We start from the raw sequence: 23247 nt of genomic DNA, 5'->3' as shown, positions 1-23247 counted from the left end.
AGGCAGAGGTTGCAGTGAGCCAAGATCACGCCCCTGCACTCCAGCCTCCTGGCGACAGAGTGAGACTCTGTCTCCAAAAAAAAAAAAACAAAGTTAGAGGGGAAGGGAGTCGCCCTGAGCCCTGGCGACCTCTGCTCTTCCCATCAATACATACACAAACTAGTCGTCCTTCTCCCTCCTGAACAGGCATTTAATAGTCTTATTTCAGTTGGAAGCAATGGTTGGAGAATAAGTTACAGGAACCAACAACAACAAAAAAGAAAAACAACTTAAAGTGCTTCAGGCTGCAAACGTAAACATGAAGGGGCAGAAGGAGGCCACCTGGCTCTGTCCCCAACCCAAGACAGGAGGGTCACTGTCAGGGGCCCTTACCCATCACCACCCTCTAATATCAGCCCTGCGGGAGGGACGGAGGGAAGGAATGTCAGAGGTGGGAAAGAACGCAACAGGAATGAGGAAGAGACTTTGTAAACTTAGAACCAGGGTCATGGGCGGGGGGGGGGCAAGGGAGCTCTGGGAACCCCTGCCCTGCCTTAGGGGTGGGGCCAGCCCTCCCCACAGGAACTCGGGGAATACTGGTGGCTTAGTCCCAGCCATGCCCGCCCACTTCACAGCTTCTTCCCCCATCCCTCATCAGCAGACACAGTCAGGCAGCACTGCCGGGCCTCTTCCCCCCGTCTGGGAGGCATCCCAGGGGAGGCAAAGCTCGGGAGCAGGGATCCCATCTGGGGGCGTTGGGTCTCTGGAGTGTAAGAGGGAGCAGAGCTGGCATGGTGCTACTTGACGGGTTCCACCACCAGGACCTTGCACTCGCGCTTGGCAATCTTGTCCAGAGACAGCACAGCCTTGTCCGGGGGCAGGTAGAGGGGGCGGCCAACAGGAGAGGCCACGGGGGGCGTGATGGCCCTGCGCTCCATCACACTGCCTGACCTAGGGGAAGGCAGAGTCTGTGGGTGCTGGTCAGACCGGGACCTTCCCTGCCCCCAGCCTCTACCCAGTCCCATGCCACACCCCCTGGTTCTGTACCTCATGAGGTGGCTTCGGGAAGGCTGTTGGTGGGAGAAGGACTGGGAGCGGCCCAGGCTAGCCTGGTGCCTCTCTACCAAGTCCCGGACAGCAGGGCTGCTGGGGCTGCTCTTGCGGGAGAGGGGCCGGGCCTCGGGTGGAGGGTGGGACACGCTGGCAGTGAACTGCAGCTTCAGTTTCATGTGCTGACTCAGCTGCGAGGAAACGCAGGTCAGCATGCCAGCTTGGCTTCCAGGGCCCAGGCCTCCTTCCAGATGACCTTCCCCACGTGACAGACCTATGTCAAATCTAAACCCCACCTTCCCTCTGCCTGACTTTTTATTTCATCCCCAAAATCTAAGGGTCCTGCCTCTGCCCACCCCAGCATTCTGCACCACTCAGCACTCAGTCCAGACCCTCCCCAGCCCACCTCAAAGAGCCCCGTCCTCAGAGCCTGGAAGGCCACACTGAAGGTGAGCGCACTGCCCTTCCGGGAAAAGCCGAGGTTGTTGAGGGGCGTGTGGCAGACGATGGAGTCCAGGGCGGCCTGCATGGCCCGGCGCTCCTCCTCACACAGCTGCTTTCCTGGGGGCAGAAACAGGGACCAGCAAACGCTACAGCGTTCCTCATTCCCACAGGGCCTTCACCAGCACAGTCTCATCTGATCCTCAAAGCCACTCTGTAGAGTAAACTGAGCAAACGTTATCTTTTGTGCATATTGTAGATAACAATGGCTAATACTTACAGTGTGAAGGGTCTGTCCTAAGCACATCATGTATATTAACTCAGTATCTGCATGACAGTCCCATAAGATATGAGTCGCTCTATTTTAGAGGTGAGGACTCTGAGGCCCAGAGAGGTGGTTAAGTAACTTACTCAAGGTCACACAGCTAGTAAAGGAGAGAAGTAGAGCTCACAACAGTGAGTAAAGCTCCAGTGTCCATGCCCTGAAAGTCACTCTGCCCCACTGCCTCTCTAAACTCTCCGTTTGGGACACTGCGGAGACCACCCGGGTACAGGGCGGAAGCTGCCTGCCACAAGTCGCCTCCTGTGGTGGGACTGGCACCAGTGTGGCTCTTTTCACTGTCCTGCCTCCCTGGCTTTTTTCTTTCTCCTCCTTCCCTGGAGACCAGATCCCCACCTGGCAGTGACCTACCAGCCTGTGCATGCTCCGGGGTCCACACGAGCCTCACAGCAAGGAAGTCTTGGAGATTGTTGAGCAGCGTGTAGGTGACAGTGAAACGCTCGTAGGTCTGAACAGGGGACTCACAAGAAGCTGTCATCACGAAACACGGGCGATCTAGGCGGACACTGGGCAGGCTAGGAGTGGTGAGAGAGGGCTGCTGGCCGCGTGTGTCAGGCCACAAAGGTGAATGCCATGGTTCCTCCAGGATCCACACTTACCGGTAGTGTGTATAGATGCTCTGAGTGAAGGGCAGCTTCGGGGTGGACCACTGAACAACAGCAATCAGGGGAACTTCCAGGCCCTGCGGAAGGGACAAAGGGGGTTGGTGCAGGCATTAAAGTGCCCCTCCCATCTTGAGTCAGCCACCTGGTCTTTCCCTCCCACTGCCTTATCCCTTTTCCTTGAACACACTAGCCCCTTATGCTCACCTCCTTGGCCCCTGAAGGGGGCTGCTCACCCCCTCTCAGCTGAAACAGGAAGTTGTGTTCCTCCAGGGCATTCAGTGGGCAGGGGAAGCAGCCAGAGGTGCCGGGTAGTCGGCAGAAGGAGCCCATGGAGACTTCCCCAGACTGGTGACTAGCTCAGAAAAGAGGACAGGGCATGGTCTCCCCATGCCAGAGCTTGGCCCCTGACGCCATCCCCACCACTTCACAGCCTCACGCCTCCCAGGACCTCACCAGACATTGTCGACCAGCAGCACAGAGCCATCGGGCATGACAGGTAGATAACTGGCATTGAAGTTGGGGAGGATTCGGATATCCCAGATGGAGATTTCCTCCTGGGAGGAACTGTTCAGCACTGTTGGAGAGGACCAGTTCCGTTAGGAATAGCTGGACCCTCAGGCCCCACCTTTACCCAGAAAAAACCAGACCTACGCCACCAGCCTGCCCAGAGGAACTGCATCCAATCAGTTCCCTTACTGCTGCCGGAGCTGGAGCCGGCCGACTTGCTTACCCTTGAGCACGGTCAAGTGTTTTCCAGCCACAGTGAACTGCCGGCATCTCAGAACCGGAGGGGGCAGCAGAGTCAGCAGCGTGCTCACTGAGGGAGGGGGTGGGGTCAAGAAGTGATGGTCTGGGGGCTGACCTCACCTCCAACCCAGAGTTCTCGCCTTCCTCTTCTCAGAACCCATTAGCCACTTTCCAGTGTGACTCCTCCCTTCTGTCCTCCAATTCCCAGACTCTAGCCCTTCGCCTCTGCGCTCTCCTCCCCACCTTGGGCCTTGAAAGCGCTCTGCTCACTCCGGAAGGTCTCCCCAGGAGATCGGGTTTGCAGCAATCGCAGGTAGCCTTGATCTCTGACCTCTGGTGCCTCAACCTCCCGCTTCCACACAGTCACTACAATCTGTCAAAAGGAGAGACAGATGGCTGAGCCCGGGAAAGGTATCTGAATTGGGACAACAGCTCCACCCCTTGCTCATCTTACCTTGGCTTTAGGTGTCCCTGGGGGCAGTCTATCCAGTGAAACGGTGAGTGGGAAGATGACCTCATCTGTGGACACAATCGGTTCCTCCACAGGCAGCTGGGGTTGGGAAAGGGGTGAAGAGGTCAGGAGCGAGTCAGAGGCAGCCTGCAGCCTTTCCCTTTAAGACCTGCAGGTCATCTGCCTCCTGCCTCAGGCCCCCAGCAAACCGCCCCTCCGCCCTGTGCCGGGTCCCCCAAAGCTCCTCACCGTGGTCGCTCCCCCTGAGGTAGCAGGGCCCGGGCCGTGGGTGAGAAGGGGGCTGCAGCCTCGGAACAAACCCCCACCCCCAGGATCCCCTCCCCCTGGGGGCTCCGAATCCTGGTCGCCGGCGCCTCCGCCCCCCGGCATCCCGCCTCCGGCGCTGACCGAGGCTAGGGCAGCCAGAGCGGTTGCCAGTTCTGTCCAGGCCCCTCGGGAGCCCAAGCCCGGGCCGCCCCCGGCGCCGGACCCCGCGCCGCCCCGGCAGCGCAACACCAGCAGGAAGCGGACAGTCTCCCCCAAATACAGATGGTTGCGCCTGGGCAGCGCCCGGTACCGGCCCGGGTCCCCTGCCAGCTCCGCGCGCGGCGGCAGCGGCACGGCCGGAAAGTACATGGAGTAGTCGCACTGGGATTCCATGGGGCGGCGAGGACGGCGCGACCGGGAGCCCGGGACGGAGGTTGATCTCCGGCGGGGCCCGCTAGGGTGGGTCCAGAGGGCCCCGACACCTCGGGCTGCTGCGCGTGGCTGGGGCGGCCCGAGAGACCCGCCCGGTCCCGGCACCCGGGCAACGAACCCGGAACCGAGACCCGCTGGCGCCGGAACCAGAGTACGGAGCCGAATGACTGGAGATAAACCGGAAGCGGAAAGGAGGGGGCGTGGCCACCAAGGCCCCAAACTCGGCGGATGCCCGGACCTTGGAGGAGGGGGCGGGGTCCGGCTGCGCTGAAGCCGAGAGAATACAAGCTGGAGTTGCCGCCAAGCTTCTTGGAGAAGAAATGTAAGAAGTATCCCGTCGGCCGGGCGGGGTGGCTCACGCCTGTAATCCCAGCACTGTGGGAGGCCGAGGCGGGAGGATCGCTTGAGGTCAGGAGTTTGAGACCAACCTGGCCAACAGAGCAAGACCTCCTCTCTGCAAAAAATTTAAAAATTATCTGGGCGCAGTAGCTCGCACCTGTAATCCCAGCTACTTAGGAGGCCTACACAGGAGGCTCTTTTGAGCCCAGGAGTTTGAAGCTGTAGTGAGCTATGATTGAGACACTGGACTGCAGCCTGGGTGACAGTGAGATCTTGTCTCAAAAAAAAAAAAAAAAGACCCCTTTCAACCCCAGCTCTCCTAGGGAGATTCTCCATCCCTCCCCTTTCCACCCTCCATAAATCAAGTAGAAGTTTCAAATTATTTATTCATTCAGCAAACATTTCAGAGTGAAATGAACAGTTTAGTAACAAATATTTGGTAGAGAAATGGACGTATTATTCCAACTCACCATGCACCAAACTTTCTGTGGTTCACTCCATCTTTTGTCCCTCTAGGGAGCTTTGGTGATGTGGATCTGCCTTGGGGCAGGAAAGGGGAGCAGAGGCCGGCATGGTGGCTCAAGCCTGTAATCTCAGCACTTTGGGAGGCAGAGCCATGTGGATCACCTGAGGTGAGGAGTTTGAGATCAGCCTGCCCAACATGTTGAAACACTGTCTCTACTAAAAATATAAAAATTAGCTGGGTGTGGTGGCATGTACCTGTAATCCCAGCTACTTGGGAGGCTGAGGCAGGAGAATTGCTTGAACCTGGGAGGCAGAGGTTGCAGTGAGCCGAGATCATGCCACTGCACTCAAGTCTGGGGGATAGAGTGAGACTCTGTCTCAAAAAATAAAATAAAATAAAATAAAGAAAGGGGCAAAATGATTGGAGGGGGAAAGCACTGCTGGGAGCCCATTGAAGCCCCATCCCTTCTCAGAGATGCAGAAGTGGCGTCTTGCTGCCCCCCCAACTCATCCCATGTGCCCTTCAAACATGGGTGCTTTTCCACCTAAATCTGTAGTCTGATGTCTATGGGGAGAGTGGCCTTGAAGTCTTGAGGGGCAGTGAGACGATCGGGGGGAACTGCTTGGCATCCAGCTTGTCCTTGTACTGGAGCTCAGGGGTAGCCAGGCGCTCACACTCCTCTTGGTCTTGGGGGCTCAATCCACTCCGAAGTATATAGCCCAAAACCTTAGCTGACCCAAACTGGAAGGGGCGGAACCGACGATCAGTGATGTATTTGGGGTCAGAAGCCTCACCCCCTACCAGACAGTGTTTGGCCAGGGCCTCTCGGCGAGCCCGGAGCTCAGCCACAGCTGTCTGCAGCCGACGCTGGCCGTATTTCTCTATCCGTGCCCAGAGACTGCGGTTGAAGTGGACATAGAGAGCCCAGTCCAGGTTGTTCCAGGCTCGGGCCCGTGCTGTCAGCTGCTGGTCCTCTGCAGTCAGTCCACTGTTGCTGACAGTGCTGAGGCCCTGCTCATGTCCAGCCTGGGCATTGTGCATGAAGCCCACCACATCATCCAGACCCCAGCATAGGGCGTCTGCCAGCAGAACCAATGACTCATCAAAGTACTCAGCCACCATTACCAGGTCAAAGACAGAGTCCAGCCAGGCCAGACCCCACTGAATGAAGGATGAAGACCCCATATCAAAAGAAGCAGGGCTTGATATCTGGCTGCCATGATCAGCAACAGTGGAAACAGGATGGATGAGGGCATTCGGATTGAGGGCTTCGGCTCGAGGGCCAGCACCAGAGGGCAAGACCTGCAGCTCTGGGGCATTGGGGTCTCTGGGTGGATTAAGATTCCCGCTCTTGGCCCTCATCTCTGGGGGAAAGGGGAGGCCAAAGTCAAACCATAGTAAGTTGCGAGCGTAGTGGTCTCCACGGGCCCCAGGCCTGTAGAAGGCTCGAGGATTGGCCAGGAAGGCAGCCAAGGATGGTGACTTGCGGAAGGCTGATGAGGTGGATTTATAGTAGGAGAAGGCAGAGCGAGCCAGAGCCGCTGGGTCACGGACAATGGAAAAAAAGAAGCTGTCAGAAGGCATGACCTGAAGTACCTGCAGAGGAGAGAAGACAGACAGACAGAGAGAACTGGGCTGGGGAGCAGGTATGCATATGTGGGGGGGAACCCCGTAAGTGCCGAGGCAAAGGTCTGAAACCTCAGCCTGCTCCCATATGAGTATTGAATTAGAAAAGAATTAGAAATATAAGCACAGTTATTCCTATATATAATCATTTAGTTATTCACATGTAATCATAAAGATATATATATTCAGCATAACCTTTTAATTTTACTGATTCTCAGTTCATAAAGTGTGGAACTGAAGTGGCATTAGGAAGGAGGTGACCCTGAGGCAAGATGCTCTAAGCCCTCTGTCATGACTGCATAAGGGCTGCTGGAGGGCGCCTCGGCTGTGCCACAGTGTTAGCCCTGGGAAAGCACCCACTGTTTAGCCAGCTAGGGAAGGAGACATCCAAAATGGCCAAGACATCTCCTTCCTGGGGGAATTAGGAGAAAATTCCGCTTCTCCAAGCTTTTGTGGTAGGCCTGACGGCTGTCAGGGAAACCCACGGACATCCAGGGGGCTTAATTGTCTTTATGTGATGCTGTGCTTCAGTGGTCACGTCCCATGTCTACTTTCATGTTCCGCTTCTGTACCTGGTTCCTCTTTTTCTTAGAAGATAAGAAGTAGTAATAGTAACATAAATCTTAATGCCCTTGATATTTTTGACAAGTATGTGGAAAGTGCTGATGCATCAAGTTTTCTCCTTGCCTTGGTTACTTGAAAGTCCCGGGCCCCTATCTCCAAGACATGTGATTTACTTGATCCTATCACTGACCACCAATGCCTGGCCCTACCCACCCTGCTCCCTGCTTTGTACTCAATAATCAGGGCGTCCAGGCACTTGGGGCCACTGCCAGACTCTGCACTTTGGTTGGCAGTGGACCCTTGGGCCCAAATTCTGTTTTCTCTTTCTTGGTGTCTTGTGTCTTTTATTTCCACAGTTTCTCATCTCCACACCTGTAGAGAGGGACTCACAGGACTCTGTAGGGCTGGACCCTACATGCATAAGTATGCACAAGCCACGTGTCCACCTATCCAGGCTCCTCAAACCTCCTTCTCCCAGCTCTGCTAGGAATCCCCAGCTTCCATCACTTGCTGCATGGCAAGTTACTTAACATCTCTGAGATTCAACCTGCTTATCTGCAAAATGGGGATCATCATACTTTGCCAGGTGATTATGAAAGATACATGAAATAAAACATACAAAGAAACCTGGAGCACAGAGCCAGGCATATGGTGTGTGCCTGTAGTCCCAGCTACTCGGGAGGCTGAGGCAGGAGGATGGCTTGAGCATTGCTATGTTGCTGAGGCCACCCTGGGCAACATATTGAGACCCTGTCTCTACAAAAATAAAACTAAAAAAATTAGCAGGGCAATCAATGATAGACTGGATAAAGAAAATGTGTCACATATACACCATGGAATACTATGCAGTTGTAAAAAAGAATGAGATCACGTCCTTTGCAGGTACATGGATGAAGCTGGAAGCCATCATCATTCTCAGCAAACTAACACAGGAACAGAAAACCAAACACCACATGTTCTCACTCATAAGTAAGTGGATGTTGAATAATGAGAACACATGGACACAGGGAGGGGAACAACACACACCCGGTCCTATCAGGGGGTTGGGGGCAAGGGGAAGGAGAGCATTAGGACAAACACCTAATGCATGCAAGGCTTAAAACCTAGATAATGGGTTGATAGGTTCAGCAAACCACCGTGGCACATGTATACCTATGTAACAAACCTGTACACTCTGCACATGTATCCCAGAACTTAAAATAAAAATAAGTTAGGGCATCTTGGCACACACCTATAGTCCCAGTTACTCAAGAGGCTGAGGTGTAGGATCGCTTGAGCCCACAATTTTAAGACAAGCCTGAGCAACACAGCAGGACCCTGCCTTGAAAGAAAGGGACTGGTGGCGGTGGCTCACGCCTGTAATCACAGCACTTTGGGAGGCCAAGGGGGGTGGATTATGAGGTCAAGAGTTCAAAACCAGACTGGCCATGATGGTGAAAACTTGTCTCTACTAAAATTACAAAAAATAAGCTGGGTGCAGTGGCAGGCACCTGTAATCCCAGCTACTTGGGAGGCTGAGGCAGGAGAATCGCTTGAACCTGGGTGATAGAGGTTGCATGACTACTCCAGCCTGGGTGACAGAGTGAGACTACTTCTCAAAGAAAAAAAAGAAAGAAAGGAAAGAAAGAGGAGTGTGTGCGCACAAAAGAGAGAAGAAGGGAGGAAGGAAGGGAGAAGGAAGGGAAGAAGAAAGGAAAGGAAAGGGAGGGGAGGAGAAGAGGAGGGGAGAGGAAGGGAGCGGATGGAGGGGGAGGGAGGGGAAGGGCAAGGGAAGAGGAGGAGGGGAAGAGAGAGGAGGGAAAGGAAGGGGAAAAAGAAAAGAAAAAAGAGAAAGAAGGGAGGGAAGGAAACCTGGAGTATAGGAAACTCCTGGAGAACATTAATTTCCTTGGGCATTTCTGTCTGCCTTGGTCAGTAAAACCTCTAGGAACCAACCTTTGTACTCATTTCTCCAGCAAAAACCTATTGAATGCCTGCCCTGGGACTGTTGGTCATAGCTCCAGGAAGGAAACTGGCCCTAGCCTCCTCAGGGTATAGGAGGGGCATCACTGGCAGCAAAGAGTGAGAAGGAGCAACTATAATGCCATCAGGGGCATAGGCAGCAGGTGGCTAGGCCAGGCCCAGAATGGTTGGAGACTTCAGGGGTTTGAATGGTAAAACACTTCAGGGGGTACTGGGCATCCCAGAGGGCAAAATACACCCTGAGCCAAGGCCCTGGGAAGCCACAGCTGCCTGGTAGGACGCTGCCCTGAGGACTGGGACATGTGATTCTATTGCTCTGCAAGAAGGAAGGTGGAGATCAGGCTGCACCACACCCTAACGTGGCCCTGCAGGCTGATGCAGGTCAGAACCTAGCTCCTGGACTCCTTGAAGGGTTTCTGCCTCCAAAAATGACTTCCATTATTGAATCTGACTTCTCTCTGTCATGGTGTTCTTCGATCGGCTCTGCAAATATGGCACACTTGAACAACAGCCTGTGAACTCTCTTTTTTTTTGGGTGGGTCGGGGGTGGAAATGGGAAATGAGTATTTTAGCTTCTGATTGTTTATTTTCTTCTTTTTTCTGGAGACACTGTCTCCTTGCTCTGTCATCTAGGCAGCATATCATAGCTCACTGCAGCCTTAAAAACTCTTGGGCTCAAATAGTCCTCCTGAGTAGCTGGGACTATAGGCGCACACCAACATGCCCTGTTAATTTTTAATTTTTTTTGTAGAGACAGGGACTTGCTATGTTGCCCAGATTGGCCTCGAACTCCTGGGCTCAAGTCATCCTCCCACCTCAGCATCCTAAAGCACTCGGATCACAGGCATGAGCCACCATGCCTGGCCCTGTAGGTCTCTTTGAAAGCAGAAGGGAAACTGAAGAAAACAGTCTGGCATCTGATGGACCTGGAATAAAATCCCACTCTGCCATTTACTAATTCTGTGACTTTGGGTGCGTTATTGAACGTCTCAGAGCCTTCATTTCTCCATCTAGAAATCTGTGTAACTGGTTAACACTTACCTGGATGAATGTGCAAGTGTCCAGAACACAGTAGGTAGTCAATGAATGGTGGTGTCAGTGAAGGCCATCACCCTAGCCTCTGGAGAAACCTACCTCAAAGGTCACGGTCATTGCCTTACTTCTAACAGTGGCCTTTAGTTTGCCCATTAGAGCATGCCCATGTCCTCAGCTGCTGTCTCCAGCTCTAGCTTTGGCAAGGGTGACTTTGCAGCCTCTGCTGAAGTTCTACCTCCAGTACAGACATTCTCCCTCTTACATGCATACACATGTGCACCCCACTATGTCCTTGCTGCTGGTTTGCTCCCTCTAAGAATGCCTGATGTTCTCCTTACCATAGCCATGTCCACCTTTTCCTTTAAAATCCCCACTCTCGGCTGGGCACGGTGGCTCACACCTATAATCCCAGCACTTTGGGAAGACGAGGGCGGGCGGATTACTAGAGGTCAGGAGTTCAAGACCAACCGGGTCAACATGGTGAAACCCCATCTCTACTAAAAGTACAAAAATTCGCCGGGTGTGGTGGCACAGGCCTGTAGTCTCAGCTACTTGAGAGGCATGAGAATTGCTTGAACCCAGGAGGTGGAGGTTCCAGTGAGCCGAGATCATGCCACTGCCCTCCAGCCTAGGGGAAAAGAGCAAGACTCTGTCTCAAAATAAATAAATAAATAAAATTAAATAAGAAAGTAAAATAAAACCCCCTCTCCAGAAAGCCTCACCCCTTTGGTGAATACTCTTCTCCCCATTCCAGATACACACACATGCATGTGTTGCCCAGGCTGGTCTCAAACTGCAGGCTCAAGTGATTCTCCGTCTTGGCCTCCTAAAGTGCTGGGGTTATAGGGGTAAGCCACTGTGCCTAGTGGGTGCCATTTTTCTTTTTTCTTTCTTTTTTTTTTTTCCCTCCGCATTTATTCAGTAGGGTGCCATTTTTCTATCTGCAAAAGTCACTTCACCTCTCTGAGACTCGAACTCCTCATATGTGTAATGGAGACACTTAAAATGCCTTCCTGGCAAGGTGATGGGAAGTTTAGTACTCAGCAGTAGTAAATATTCAGTCAGGTTTAGTTTTTTCCCTGTATGTTTTAATTACACATTAATATTCTTCCTGCAGGAGCCCTCGGTTTCCTGTGTGTGTCTGAGTATATGACTATGTATGTTCTTGTCTCCACTATTAGAACAGAGGCTCCTGGGGGTCAGGACTGGGCTTCCACCCAGCTATTCTGCTGTGCTTAGACCCGAGCTAAACATACAGCTGATCCTTGAAAATGCCAGACATGTGAGGGGTTTGAAGAAGACAAGTCAGAAAGCAGTGGGGGAGTTGAAGCCCTGGTGTGACAGTGGAAGGGAGGCTAAGAAAGGGAAGGGGTGTATAATCATAGGTACTTGTAAGTCTAAGGTGGAGGATCATTTGAGGCCAGCCTGGGCAACATTAGTGAGACCCTATCTCTACAAAAAAAAATTTTAAAAATTAGCCAGGTGTGGTGGCATGCACCTATAGTCCCAGCTACTTGGGAGGCTGAGGTGGGAGGATCATTGAGTCCAGGAGTTTGAGGTTGCACTGAGCTATAATTGTACCACTGCATTCCAGCCTGGATGACAGAGTGAGAGACCCTTTCTCACACACACACACGCACGCACGCACGCACGCACGCAGAAAGGCTGGCGAAGGTGGCTCACTCCCATAATCCCAACCCTTTGGGAGGCCAAGGTAAGAGGATCACTTGAGCCCAGGAATATTTATTTATTTATTTATTTAAGCCCAGGAGTTTGAGACCAGCCTGGGCAACAAAGCAAGACCCCGTGTCTACAAAAAATTAAAAAGTAGCCATGTGTGGTGGTGCATGCCTTAGCCCCAGCTACTCAGGAGGCTGAGGTGAGAGGATCACTTGAGCCTGGGAAGTCAAGGCTGCAGTGAGCTATGATTGTGCTCCTGCACTTCAGCCTAGGTGACAGAGCAAGACCCTGTCTTCCAAAAAAAAAAAGAAGGGTAAAGTGCACCTGGAGGGAGAGTTGGGGGCCCAGAGTTGGCAGGGCACTGACGCCAGGGAAATACAGTGGTGAAAGAGAGAGACTGAAGTAAGCGCCAGGGTGAGAGGAGGACTCGGGCTCCCAGAAACTATGGGGGAGGGGACACCTGTAGAGAGGGTCGCAGGAAGCCCCACCTTTGTGGCCCCCATGTCCAACTTTAGAGTAAAATGGTGCCTGGGGACCCCCCAGGTCTGGATCCCCTCCCTTGGTAGTGTCAGCCCCAGGCCTGATCACATCTCTTTCTGGTCCCTCCCACCCCTGTGACACTCCTTACCTCTTTTAGGTTGAACCTCATGTGGTGACAGAGGATGTCGAAGGGGAGCTGGGTGCCTCCACCCTGGGGGCGGTAGCCTTTTACCCTCGAGGCCTGGAAGAGCCTTGGGTAGCCAAACTGGTAGCGGGCAGGGAGGGCAAAGCGCAGTCCGTGCCGGTCCCCGTAGCGGTGAAGCAGGCTCAACACAGAGCTGCTTCCGGATTTATGCGTCTTCAGGAACACCAGTCGCTGCCGGGGAGGGCAGGACAGAAGGGCTGGTCGTAGGGATGGGGCCAAGGGCTGTAGCCTGGGAAGAGATGGAGGGGGAGTGTCCTGTCCCTCAGCAGCAAATGGGCTTCTTGGGTAGAAGGGGCAGAGGGCATGGAGGCTTCTGAGTCCCCAAGAGTCACCAGCCCCAGGTGGGATGGGGAAGAGCAAGCTTGGGGCATCTAGAGGGAGTTGGGGCAAAGTAGGAACTCACCTCCTGTGGAAGGGCCCTCCCAAGAGCTGGAGCACAAAGCCAATGGTCATGAAGACTCCCAGAGCCACCCCCAGGCTCCGAGGTCCCCAGAGCCGCAGCGTCCTGGCAGGAGACAGAGGGCCCATGTGGCACAGGGAAGGGTGAAGTGAGAAAGGGATGGAGCCAGGGCCAGGAACAGGGGCAGAGACAGTTGGAGACAGCCGTGCAGCCGTGGAAGGCGCCGGTTGGAGATCGGGGGTCATTCCCCAGGCCTGCTCACAGTCTTGGTTGAGTCTGCCCCCTGAGTTAGCAGATTTTTGCCTCTGTCAGCGTCTAGAAGGGAAATGAGGGGGGAAGAAGGGGAGTCTAAGGAGAGAGGCAGAGGAGCTCTGCTGCAGCTGAGACATGGTTCAGGGAAGGGGAGTGGCTGGGGATGCTGTCTACACCCAGACTTTTGAAGTGGCCCCACAACTACTCCCTCTGCTCTATCATTTTCTTATCTCCTATTCCCCCAGCTTCCCACCTACAGCTGTCCCTGAGCCTCGGGGACTTAGAAGGGAAGGAGAGAAAAAAAAAAACCAGATTATGAATGAAACAGCCAGCAAGAGATAATCAGCTCATTAAGACACTCAGGTCAGATCATGGTCCCGACACTGGCTTCCTCCTGAGCCTCTCTGGCTGTCACAGATGGGGATTAAGAACCTTATCCCAGGGCCAGGAGGGGAAGCCAAACAAAGGGAATAAGGATCAGAGGTGGATGAACCCAGGCAGGAGGATGGGAGGACGCAGGTGGACGAACCCAGGCAGGAGGAAGGGAAGTTAGACTTTCAGGAGTGGGTTTGCAATGGGCCATTGTGTTATAAACTCCGGCACATCTTTTTCCTCTTTCTCAGCACGGGCAGACCCCCCACGTGCGACAGGAGCTGGGGGAGACGTATGGCTACTTATGAAGCCCAGATCCCTGGACTTACCCCCGATTCCACTTTCCAACCTTAGTGCATTCAGAGGAGATTGAAAGGGTGGGGCTGCAGAGGGGGAGGGAGGGAGAGAGAGAAACAGAGAGAGAGAGAGAAGAGACTATGACAGAAAGATACGGAGAAAGGCACAAACACTAATTGCGGAGTTCCTTCTCAAGCCCCAGCTTTCTAATCGACCTGGTGTCCGGCCCCACCCCTTCAGATTACAACTCACGATCAGGAACCACAGCCCCTCCAACAAGCCAGGACAGCCCCCGGCTCCGACAAGCCAGGGGTAACCCCAGGCAGAGAGAAGCCACACTTTTACTCCCAGAGACCCGCCCCTTCTGGCATCACTCCCCAATTCCCGCCCCAATCACAGCCCCCCTATCCAGAGTTCTTCATTTCCTTCCATCTATCTCTCCCTTCCCATGACTGGAGATCCCACCCAGACTTCTGTCCCCTCCAGCTTTGGTGATTGCCCAGTCAGTTGCCCCCACCAGAATCCCATGAACCCCTCGTGTCTCCTTCCATAGATTAGAGGGCCCCTCCACTGGTCCTATATTTGGTTTCATTTCCCACTCACCAGGCCACAAGGGGAACAGCAAGGGAAATCGGGCTGGGCCCTCCTGCCCTCCCCAGCCACCGCCCGACTCTTGGCTCAGCTCAACTTTCCCCACGAACTTTCTCAGAGCCCAGGCTCCTCCCTCCTCCCTTTGTCCCGCCAGCCTCAGCAGCTGCAGCAGCTTTGACCGCGGTTCTAGGTCTCTCCCCCACTTCATCTTCCTCTCTCAGGCAGGGCACCCAGACTCCCCTTCGAAGACACCACTTCCATCCCCCTTTCACACTTAGGGAATCAATCCTTCCATTTTCTCTTGGCTTGCCGCAGCACAAAAGATGCATTCAAGCAGCGGAAAGAAAGAAGGAGAAAGTGATACTTGAAAGCAGACGTTGTCAAGGACGTGGCAAGGTAGCCAGAGACTGACGCTCAGAGAACAAGGCCTCCCACTCTGAAGGCAGGAGGCAGTGGTGTGGTCAGGTTAATAATGCCTCGTGGCCCCCCTGCGCAGTGGCTCATAGCTGTAATCCCAGCACTTTGGGAGCCGGAGGCAGGTGGATCGCAGGCCTGAGGTGGATGGATCGACTGAGGTCAGGAGTTCGTGACCAGCATGGCCCACATGGTGAAACGCTGTCTCTACTAAAAATACAAAAATTAGCCAGGCATGGTAGCAGGCACCTGTAATCCCAGCTACTTGAGAGGCTGAGGCAGGAGAATCGCTTGAACCCTCAAGGCGGAGGTTGCAGTGAGCAAAGATCATCGTACCACTGCACTCCAGCCTGGGTGACAAGAGACTCCATCTCAAAATAATAATTATGATAATAATGCCTCGTGTTCAAAGAGCAGTTTGCAGGTGATAAGATGCTTTTTCACACAGTTCCTATTTGGTCTCCACAATTTTCCCTGTTTTACAAACGACGATGCTTAGGGGTCCAGAGGGTGGAAAATTTGGAGATCGGGGTCATTCCCTAGACCCATTTCCTCCCTGGGGGTCAGATGCCAAGGGAGGTGAAAAGCAGGCAGAAAATAAGCTAATCACAGAGGCTCTGACGCCTCTGCTAGGAGCCAGGGCTTAGAGACTAATGCTGACAGCACGGAAAGCCACACTCGGAGTCCCATACATTACTGTTTATTTGCAGAATAAACATGGACTCAAAACACTGAAACATGGAGTTTGTGAAGGATGTGGATGGCAGAGGTAATGAGATGAGCACCCCCCCACCTTGTTTTTTTAAATTTTGGTTAAATAAATTGATACTGAAGAAACTCAACGGAAGAACTCAAGCCCATGAAGTCTCACATCCTACTCACATGCCCCCCAGTCCCCTGCCCTGCACCCTGTCAGCATCCAGCTTTGTTCATTTTTGAGACCAGATGCCCCCACCCCTCCCCACTTCCAACTTCCTTCAATCTCCTTCCCCAGCTGCAACTCTAAACTCCTCACTTTCTGTTGGGGCTGATCACCAGCCCCAGCCTTAGAGGGCTGGAGACTATACCCCCTAAGGAAATCACAGTCCTTCCTAAATAAATACCCCACATCCCCCTCCCCCGTTACCAAATGAAAAAATAAATATTGTGGACACCTACCCACTCCTGATGAAACTCTCCTGGATTTGGGGCCCCAGCCATTCACCTGCAAAGTCCCTTCTCTACCCTCTTTGCAGCCCCCTTCAACTCCTCCCCAGGCCCAGCTGAGAGGGGAGGAGGGGAAAGGGCCACGAACCCTTCTGATGCTAGGGCACCCCTCCCCTGTTACCGAGGTCCAAGCAGGGCCAGGGCTGAGAGGGAGAGAATGAGGATGGTTTGGGTGTGAAAACCAATAGATGCCCCCCCACTCCTGCTCCGGCCCTGGTTGTAGCGGGCACTGCCACCTCCTCTGCCCCCGGAACCATCCCTTCGAGGAGGGTATGGAGGCCGAGGAGGCCGGACTGGGGGAGCCCCAGCCCCAGCCATCCAGTCATCTGCATACTGCTGTCCCCCTCCAGAGCCACTGGCGTCCTCATCTGCAAAGAAGAGGGACAGAGACAGATGAAGTGGGAAGGAGAGGCAGAGGGAGACGGAAGGAGGAAAAGAAATTGGGATAAAAACAGAAAGAGAGAGGCACGGGAGGGAGATACAGGTGGATTCGGGGTTGGGGAAGGGAGAAAGACCGTGAGTGACAGGAAGGCAGGGAGAGAGGGAAAAAGAGAGATCAGATAGCAGGCACAGAAGGGAGAAATCATAATGGGAGACAATGACACAGACAGAAAAAAGACAGGCAGATGGAGAGAGAGGATAACGGGAAAAGAGAAAAATCAGAAGTACACAGAAGCAGAGAGCAGCCAGGAAGAGGGGTGGAGGAAGAGTGACAAAGAGAGTCAGAGACAGACAGAAGGAAAGAAGAAAACAATGAGTGGCTGTGCCTTGCTTCTCTGTCTGGCAAACTCCACCTGGGGAGCCAGCCCAATGTCACCCACCACCCTGGCTTCCCAGCCTCCCCCAAGTTGTCCCCTCCCCCATTTTCCCACTGCCCTTTGCCCATTATAAGGGACTTCCCACTGTTCTCTAAGAATGTTTTTGTGTCTCCCCTACTGACCCCCTCATTGGTCTATTATCCTCAGTCTTTGAGGTCAACTCTCAATAAATGCTCGTTGAATTAATTAGTGAATGAATGAATGAATGAACGCTAAGAGCGAGGCACGGGTGGGAACTACCAGGAGAGGGGAGGGGCTTAAGGGCAGTGGGCGGGGCTCGGGACCAGGGACGCCCAAGTCTCACCCTCGTCCTGCCCGTCCAGGTCGTGTCCCAGTGCGGCCGCCTTCATCCTGGCCGTGGCTGCCCGGAGCTGTAACCGACGCCGCCGTGTCGGGACATCGGGGCCCGAGGTGTCCACCTTGAGCTCGGGGTTGTTGACCTGCTCGGCCGAGGTGCCCCCGATCACCGGCGGCAAGTACCTGCGAGCAGAGCAGCCCTAAAGCTCCCGCTCGCCCGCGCGGCCCCGCCCCTCCCGGCCGCGGCCCCGCCCCTTGCCGTCCCTCCACGTCCCCGTGGCTCACCGGCCCCGCCCGGCTCCGGTCCAGCAGGGCGCCTCTTCCAGCGAGGCGTCCGCTGCCATGCGAGAGTCTCCGCACACCGTCAGGGACAGCCGGGCCCAGAAGCCCCGCATCCGGGCCAGACGCTCCCGGAGCTCCCACACCTGGGCGGGCGAAAGGGGGCGGGGCGAGCTGGAGCACGACCCCCATCCCCGGCCCGGCCCCGGCCCTCCCCACCCCCAACTCTCGGTCCCCGCACGCACCAGCCTGTGCAGGTTGGTGCCTGCGGCCGTCGTGGGCCGCTCCTCTTCGGTAACCATCGACCACAACCGGCTCGCCTCTTGCCGGGGCGGCGGGGCTCGACGGTTGCGGGCCGGCACCGGGTGGGGGGGGCCGCACTCCTGAAACACCTGCGGCACGGAGAAGAGACCTCACACAGTCACCCTGCGGTAAAACCACACTGCGTCCCCACTTGACTCCAGAGTCTCTTCCCAGATACCTTACACTGTCTCCCTGACACCTACACCGTCCCCGCCCCGGGCCTCGCCTCCACCCTTCTCTCCCCTGTACCTGGGTAGACACCTTCACACTGTTTTCCTGCAGGTACATCAAACCCTCCGAGATCTTCACCCCAATGGACTCAGCCGCCAGCTCAAACGAAAAGGGACCCTGGAGCTTATCAGCCAGGATCAGGAGACCATCTTAAGGGAGGGAGAGAAAGAGAAAGTATGGAATGAGTGGTGAACTAGGATGTTCTCAAAAATCCTCACTCGGGCTTTAGAGAAGCAGCAAAGTATTTGGGGGAAACTCGTATGAGCTCCCTCTCATGTTTCCCCCTCAGTTTGGCTTTAGAGCCCCTCTTCAGTTCACGCCCCGCCTTACTCAGGGCCCTCCTCCATCCCAGAGACTTTTTTTAAATTTAAATTTAAATTTTACGATTTCTTAAAGACAGGGTCTTACTCTCTCACCCGGCTGGAGTAGAGTGGCACCATCACAGCTTACTGCAGACTCTCACTCCTGGGCTCAAGGGAGCCTCCTGCCTCAGCCTCTGGAGTAACTGGGATAACAGGCATGTGTGCCACCACGCCTGCTTCTTTCTTTCTTTCTTTCTTTTTTTTTTTTTTTTGGTAAAGATGGGGTCTAGCTATGTTGCTCAGGCTGAGCTTTAACTCCTGGCGTCAAGATCCTCCTGCCTCAGCCTCAGGAGTAACTGGGACTACAGGTGTGTTTACTACCATACCTGGCTAATTTCTTTTTTTATAGAGATGGCATCTAGCTATGTTGCCCCACCTGGCCTCCAACTCCTGGCCTCAAGTGATCCTCCTGCCTCAGCCTCTCAAAGTGCTGTGATTACAGGCATGAGCCACCACGCCTGGCTCCAGGCTTTCTTGAATCCCCTCACCCAGATAGTTGCCCCAGTCAGGCTCCAGTCCCCTGTTGCTGAGACAGCCACGAACCACGTTGAGGCAGAAGCCCCGGCAGGGCATAAGTGAGGGGACCCCCCGGCATAGGGGACAGCCGATGAGACGCATTAGAGCCTGGCTGCAGCCTTCAGACACCGGCACCTGGGGGCAGAGAGTGGGGCTGTGTCCTCCACAGACACCGTGGCTGCTCTCAGCCCGGCTTGGTGCTGGGCACAGAGAGAAATCACATGCCCCATCCCACCTTCCCCAGGCTCTGAGTGGAGAGCTGGATGTGGGCACCTAGGGTTGGTGACCCCCTCCCTGCCCACCCAGCAGCAGGTGAGATTGTCACAGATCTGAGGAGGGAGGTTCCAGGTTGCTGACACTGATTCGTGGGAGGGGTGAAACCAGAGAGGCAGTTGGGGGTCTGAGGAAAGATTCAAGGACAAGAGTGAGTCCATCCCAGCTGGGTAGGGAGGAGGCAGTCAGGAGGCAGAAGGTGAGGCTGGAAGGTCAGGGAGAGGATGGGTAGTGAGAGAGGCCAAGCCAGGCTTCTGGCCTTCAGCAGCAGGGAAGTGGAGTCATTGAGGGGTCCTGAGAGATTGGGCAGGGGCAGTATCCAATCTTGAACTGCTATGGAGATAAGCAGGTCCTCAGGGACTGACGCGGGGATATGGGTCCACAGAGGGCAGGAGGGGATCAGAGGTGGTCAGAGATCACGGATTGTGGAGCAGTGGAGGCTTCACTCCAGCCCCCTCCTTCCTAATTCATCCTGGGACACCAGGGCCTTGAGGCAGACAGAGCCCCAGGCTTGTCCTGCTAGTTTGGTGGCTGATTCTTCCTCATGAGGTCTCTTTCACTTCCGTTTCTCCCTCCCTGGGTCCTGCCCGCACTCAGGCCCCCTCTAACCTTAAGTGCTTCGCTGACCACAATTCTTCCAGTCTCCAGGCCCTGCACAAAGGCTCGAGCAGCCACCAGGGTCCGGGTTATCTGGGAGAAGGCAAAGAAGGTGAGAAAAACCACAAGGTTGTCATGGGTCAGTCAAGACTGGAGCCAAGAGATTGCACCAAGAGCAGTGGGGGTTAGGTTTGTGGGGTTATCTCAAAGAGGGTAGAGTATTGGGTGGTACAGAGAGGCAGGTTCAAGAGCCTCACAGGAATTATAGTCTTAAAAAAAAGAAGGCTTGGGAAGAGATGGAGGGATTGTGTTGTACAGGACTTAGAGATAGAGAAATTGTGTATCAGAACTAACACTGAAATTAAAGCCAGAAGACCTGGGTGTGAGCCACGGCTCTACCACTTAAATTTACTGGCTGGAAAGCTTAACCTCTGGGAGCCTCAGTTTTCTCATCTGTAAAATAAGGGTGTGACTGTCTACCTTGCAGGGTTATGATGACAACTAAATGTGATACTATAAATGAAAATGCCTTTTGTATATTGAATACTTATTTCCTGTTTAGTTGAACCAGAGGAAGTTGAGGTGTTAGGATTAGGGAAGGGTTGGCAGAAAGGTGGCTGGAGGTCAAGGGCAGGTAAATGTTTGTGTGAAACTAGGGCACAGAATGGGAGGTGGTGAGGGCGGGGACATCTGTTTAAAGAAGACCAAGGGGCATTGGGTCAGGCAGTGGGGACTAAAGCTCAAGATAGGGATCACCAGCTCAGAAATGGCTTCAATGCGGGGGTGGGGGGATCACCAGGTCAGAGGTGACTGGGGAACGACAGTTTGGAGGTGAGTGGTGCACAGTTCAGGGGTCACTAGGTCAGAAGTGGCTGAAGCTCAGGCCTCAGGATCCCTCACCTGCAGGCGAAGGCGGCGGGGTGAGTCCCCAAAGGGCTGCAGAGAGCCATCGGTAGATGAGGCCAAGCGTGAGAGGCAGAGCAGGTAGTCAGGGGGGAAGCTGTACTGTGGGTGCAGCAGCGGAAACACTCTCTCCAGGAGCTGTGCCCAGAAATCCGCCAAGGTGTCATCCAACCCCTCACCAGATTCCCCATAGAAGTCTCGCAGCCGAGAGAAAAGGCCATTGAATATGAGGGCGTGCTGGGCATACAGGCGGCCGTAGGAGTGGGAGAAGAGCTGGGTCAGGGAGTGCTGGGCTACTGAGAGCATCTCCAGAAAAAACTCTGCAGCAAATGCAGGGAACAAGTGGAAGGTGGGTGAGGCCACAGAAGGGGAGAAAAGTGAACAGGCAGAGGCAAGAGAGGATGTGAGAGAAAAGACAAGTGAATTAGAAACTGGGCAACTCTCAGAGATGGGACAGACAGGGAATGAGGGAGGGCAGGGCCCTGGAGAGAGAGTCTGGGGGGTGGGTGGGCTAAGCCAGGGCTGGAAGCGGGTGGAGTCTTTACGGATGGAGTAAGGAGTGGGGACAGGGGGCTTGCTGGGGTCCTAAGTGCCTGAGAGGAGCTATGAAGCTGAGTTTGGAGACCCCATGCCCTCACCATCAAATTTTCTGTGCCGAGCAGCCAATGTGTGAACCAGAAAGGAGCCGCTGTCCTCCACCAGGCCTCGGAAGGTGTTCTCACTCTCCCTGATCAGCCTCTGCTCTGTCTCACTGGAACAGCAGGTGTACTCCTGCGGACAGACCCGGAGGTGCTCACCTGGACAGAGGAGATGTGAAAGAGTGGTGGGAAGTGATATCCTAAAATTCCTTCCATTTCCTGCCTATCTCTGGGGACTATGCCTTCGCTACCTCTCTGGTCTCTTTTCTATTGTCTGCACCCTCTTCCCCACCTGACCCTATCCCTGGCCTTATTGTTTCCTTGCCCATCCCAAGTTCACTCCCATTAGCCACGGGATCATCTATTTAACAGCTGCCCTGAGGGTCAAGTCAGTGGTCAGAGTGTCCTCAGGTGACCCTCCCCAACGTCCACACCCCAGACCTCGAGGGACTTGAGGATAGCTTCTAGGGATGAAGAATGGGGCTTGGAGGGGTGGGGTTACTTGGTGAGCAATAAAGTATTCTCATAGAAGGGGCTCATAGAAACAGCGAGGAGAACATGGCTGTGAAGAAAGAAACATAGCGGGGGTGTTAATTACGAGGAGGGGATTCCTGGGGTGGAGATGGAGTAAGAGCGCTATTCCGTGCATAGGAAGGTTATTGTGATCCCGGTAAGGAAGTTACAGGAGGAGAACACACATTACTGTGGGATGAAAAGATTAGTATAACGGTCACTCTGAAAGGGAAGAGAGTTATTGTGAGATGGGGAGGCCCCGCCCCCGACCCCCACCCCCAATTCTCTAGTCTTCCTCTTTCTCCTCACCTGAGATCAGAGCGGGAGGGATTAGGTTTAGGCTATATCCCCGGGCCCCCAGCACCTGCCGGGTCTCTGCACAACTCCGGGTGACCTTTGCCTCGCTCCCAGGTCCGGGACCAGGACCGGGACACAGAGACAGCAGCAGAAGCAGGAGAGATCGCAGAGCGGACATAGTTGCAGCCACCGCGGGACGGCAGAGTGGGTCCTAAGGAGGAAAGAAGAGCTGCCCAAACTTGGGAATCTGGTACTCGGCCGCGGGACCGCTCCGCCGGCCGGATAAAGAGTGCTACCCCCTAAAACTGAATACCGAGCACGATAGCTGGACCAGGCGGCATCTGCCGAGACAATGGGAGCGGGGAGTCGGGCAGGGGGCGGGGCCCGAGGCGGGACCCTGCCAATAATGGCACGGAGCCGGCTTCAGGGGCGGGGCCAAGGAAGAAATTAAGCCAATGTAGCGCGGAAGCTCAGCAGGGGGGCAGGACCTGGTTCGCACTGAGGAGGTTGGTGAAATAGGGGCGTGGTCTTCCCTCGGGGGCGTGGCGATACGACTCAAAAGGCGGGGCCTGGGTGGAACCCAGCCTACAGCAGTTGAGAACCCAGATTGAAGGGGTTACTACCGATCTGGTCCGAAATCCCCCCAATGGAGGGGGGCATTAAGGGTAGCGAGGGTGGGGCCTGGGTGGGAGCGGGGCTAAAGCGCACCGCCTGTGTGGCCAAGCCCACGTCACTGGGTGGCACGCCTGAGAGCTTGAGGCCACATGAGGCTGTGGAGCGGCGTGACTGGAACGTGGTGCGCACGAGCTCGCACACTTCCAAGTCTCGCGATAGCTACCGGCCCTGGGCGAGCCGTTGGGATTGCGCTTGCGCACAGCGTGCCTCGTGCCTTCCCGCGTTTTTCTGGTCTTTCGCCACAGGAAGGGCGGCGGCGGCACGCGTCTGTGCGGAAGGTGTGGTGGCTACAGACACCTGAAAGACCCCAGGTGGGAACCTTCCCTGAACCCTGCTCTGTCAGA

At 54.7% G+C, this 23247-nt stretch overlaps 4 protein-coding genes and 1 long non-coding RNA gene across 13 annotated transcripts in view; 2 read left to right on the top strand and 3 right to left on the bottom strand.

Annotated features, from left to right (window-relative positions):
* Positions 1-91: 91 nt before the first annotated feature.
* Positions 92-5142, bottom strand: TRAPPC14 (trafficking protein particle complex subunit 14). 2 transcript variants are annotated; one of them, XM_012474743.2, is made up of 11 exons: positions 3863-4498; positions 3617-3712; positions 3406-3535; positions 3146-3232; positions 2869-2989; positions 2620-2767; positions 2410-2492; positions 2162-2325; positions 1436-1590; positions 1027-1220; positions 92-930 (listed from the first exon to the last, which is right to left on the bottom strand). In XM_012474743.2, the coding sequence occupies exons 1-11, from the start codon at positions 4271-4273 to the stop codon at positions 777-779; spliced, it is 1743 nt and encodes a 580-aa protein (XP_012330166.1). In that variant the 5' UTR covers positions 4274-4498; the 3' UTR covers positions 92-776. The 2 variants fall into 2 exon arrangements, with proteins under 2 accessions (XP_012330166.1, XP_012330167.1); XM_012474744.3 differs by lacking the exon at positions 3863-4498 and adding an exon at positions 5122-5142 and having other exon boundaries at positions 93-930.
* Positions 4560-8825, top strand: LOC105732565 (uncharacterized). Its single transcript, XR_010342804.1, has 3 exons — positions 4560-4634; positions 5168-7893; positions 8190-8825. It is a non-coding gene; the product is annotated as an uncharacterized LOC105732565 (long non-coding RNA).
* On the bottom strand, positions 5665-14895 carry GAL3ST4 (galactose-3-O-sulfotransferase 4). 3 transcript variants are annotated; one of them, XM_012474746.3, is made up of 4 exons: positions 14594-14895; positions 13073-13384; positions 12613-12898; positions 5665-6713 (listed from the first exon to the last, which is right to left on the bottom strand). In XM_012474746.3, the coding sequence occupies exons 2-4, from the start codon at positions 13312-13314 to the stop codon at positions 5682-5684; spliced, it is 1560 nt and encodes a 519-aa protein (XP_012330169.2). In that variant the 5' UTR covers positions 13315-13384; positions 14594-14895; the 3' UTR covers positions 5665-5681. The 3 variants fall into 3 exon arrangements, with proteins under 3 accessions (XP_012330169.2, XP_064232474.1, XP_064232473.1); XM_064376404.1 differs by lacking the exon at positions 14594-14895 and adding an exon at positions 14243-14375; XM_064376403.1 differs by lacking the exon at positions 14594-14895 and having other exon boundaries at positions 13073-14375.
* A 1095-nt stretch (positions 14896-15990) lies between these two features.
* GPC2 (glypican 2) lies at positions 15991-22562 on the bottom strand. The gene is made up of 10 exons (XM_012474745.3): positions 22241-22562; positions 21419-21577; positions 20778-21100; positions 19890-19970; positions 18980-19142; positions 18148-18278; positions 17841-17987; positions 17602-17741; positions 17324-17499; positions 15991-16569 (listed from the first exon to the last, which is right to left on the bottom strand). The coding sequence occupies exons 1-10, from the start codon at positions 22404-22406 to the stop codon at positions 16319-16321; spliced, it is 1737 nt and encodes a 578-aa protein (XP_012330168.2). The 5' UTR covers positions 22407-22562; the 3' UTR covers positions 15991-16318.
* A 565-nt stretch (positions 22563-23127) lies between these two features.
* STAG3 (STAG3 cohesin complex component) overlaps positions 23128-23247 on the top strand; it is a 46689-nt gene continuing 46569 nt past the window's right edge. For 4 of the 6 annotated variants that reach the window (XM_064376386.1, XM_064376385.1, XM_064376387.1 and 1 more), the window contains exon 1: positions 23194-23214. The gene's annotated coding sequence lies outside the window, so the exon portion shown is untranslated. Of the gene's footprint in view, positions 23215-23247 lie in introns of all 6 variants that reach the window. The other 2 variants (XM_012474725.2, XM_012474724.2) reach the window with 1 other exon arrangement.

The sequence above is a fragment of the Aotus nancymaae genome, unplaced genomic scaffold (genome assembly GCF_030222135.1).
Source record: "Aotus nancymaae isolate 86718 unplaced genomic scaffold, 86718_ANA_hifiasm-v0.15.2.pri h1tg000015l_0, whole genome shotgun sequence".
Classification (NCBI taxonomy): Eukaryota; Metazoa; Chordata; class Mammalia; order Primates; family Aotidae; genus Aotus; species Aotus nancymaae.
The sequence above is the reverse complement of the archived record's forward strand: the minus strand, read 5'-3'. Positions and strand labels throughout refer to the sequence as shown.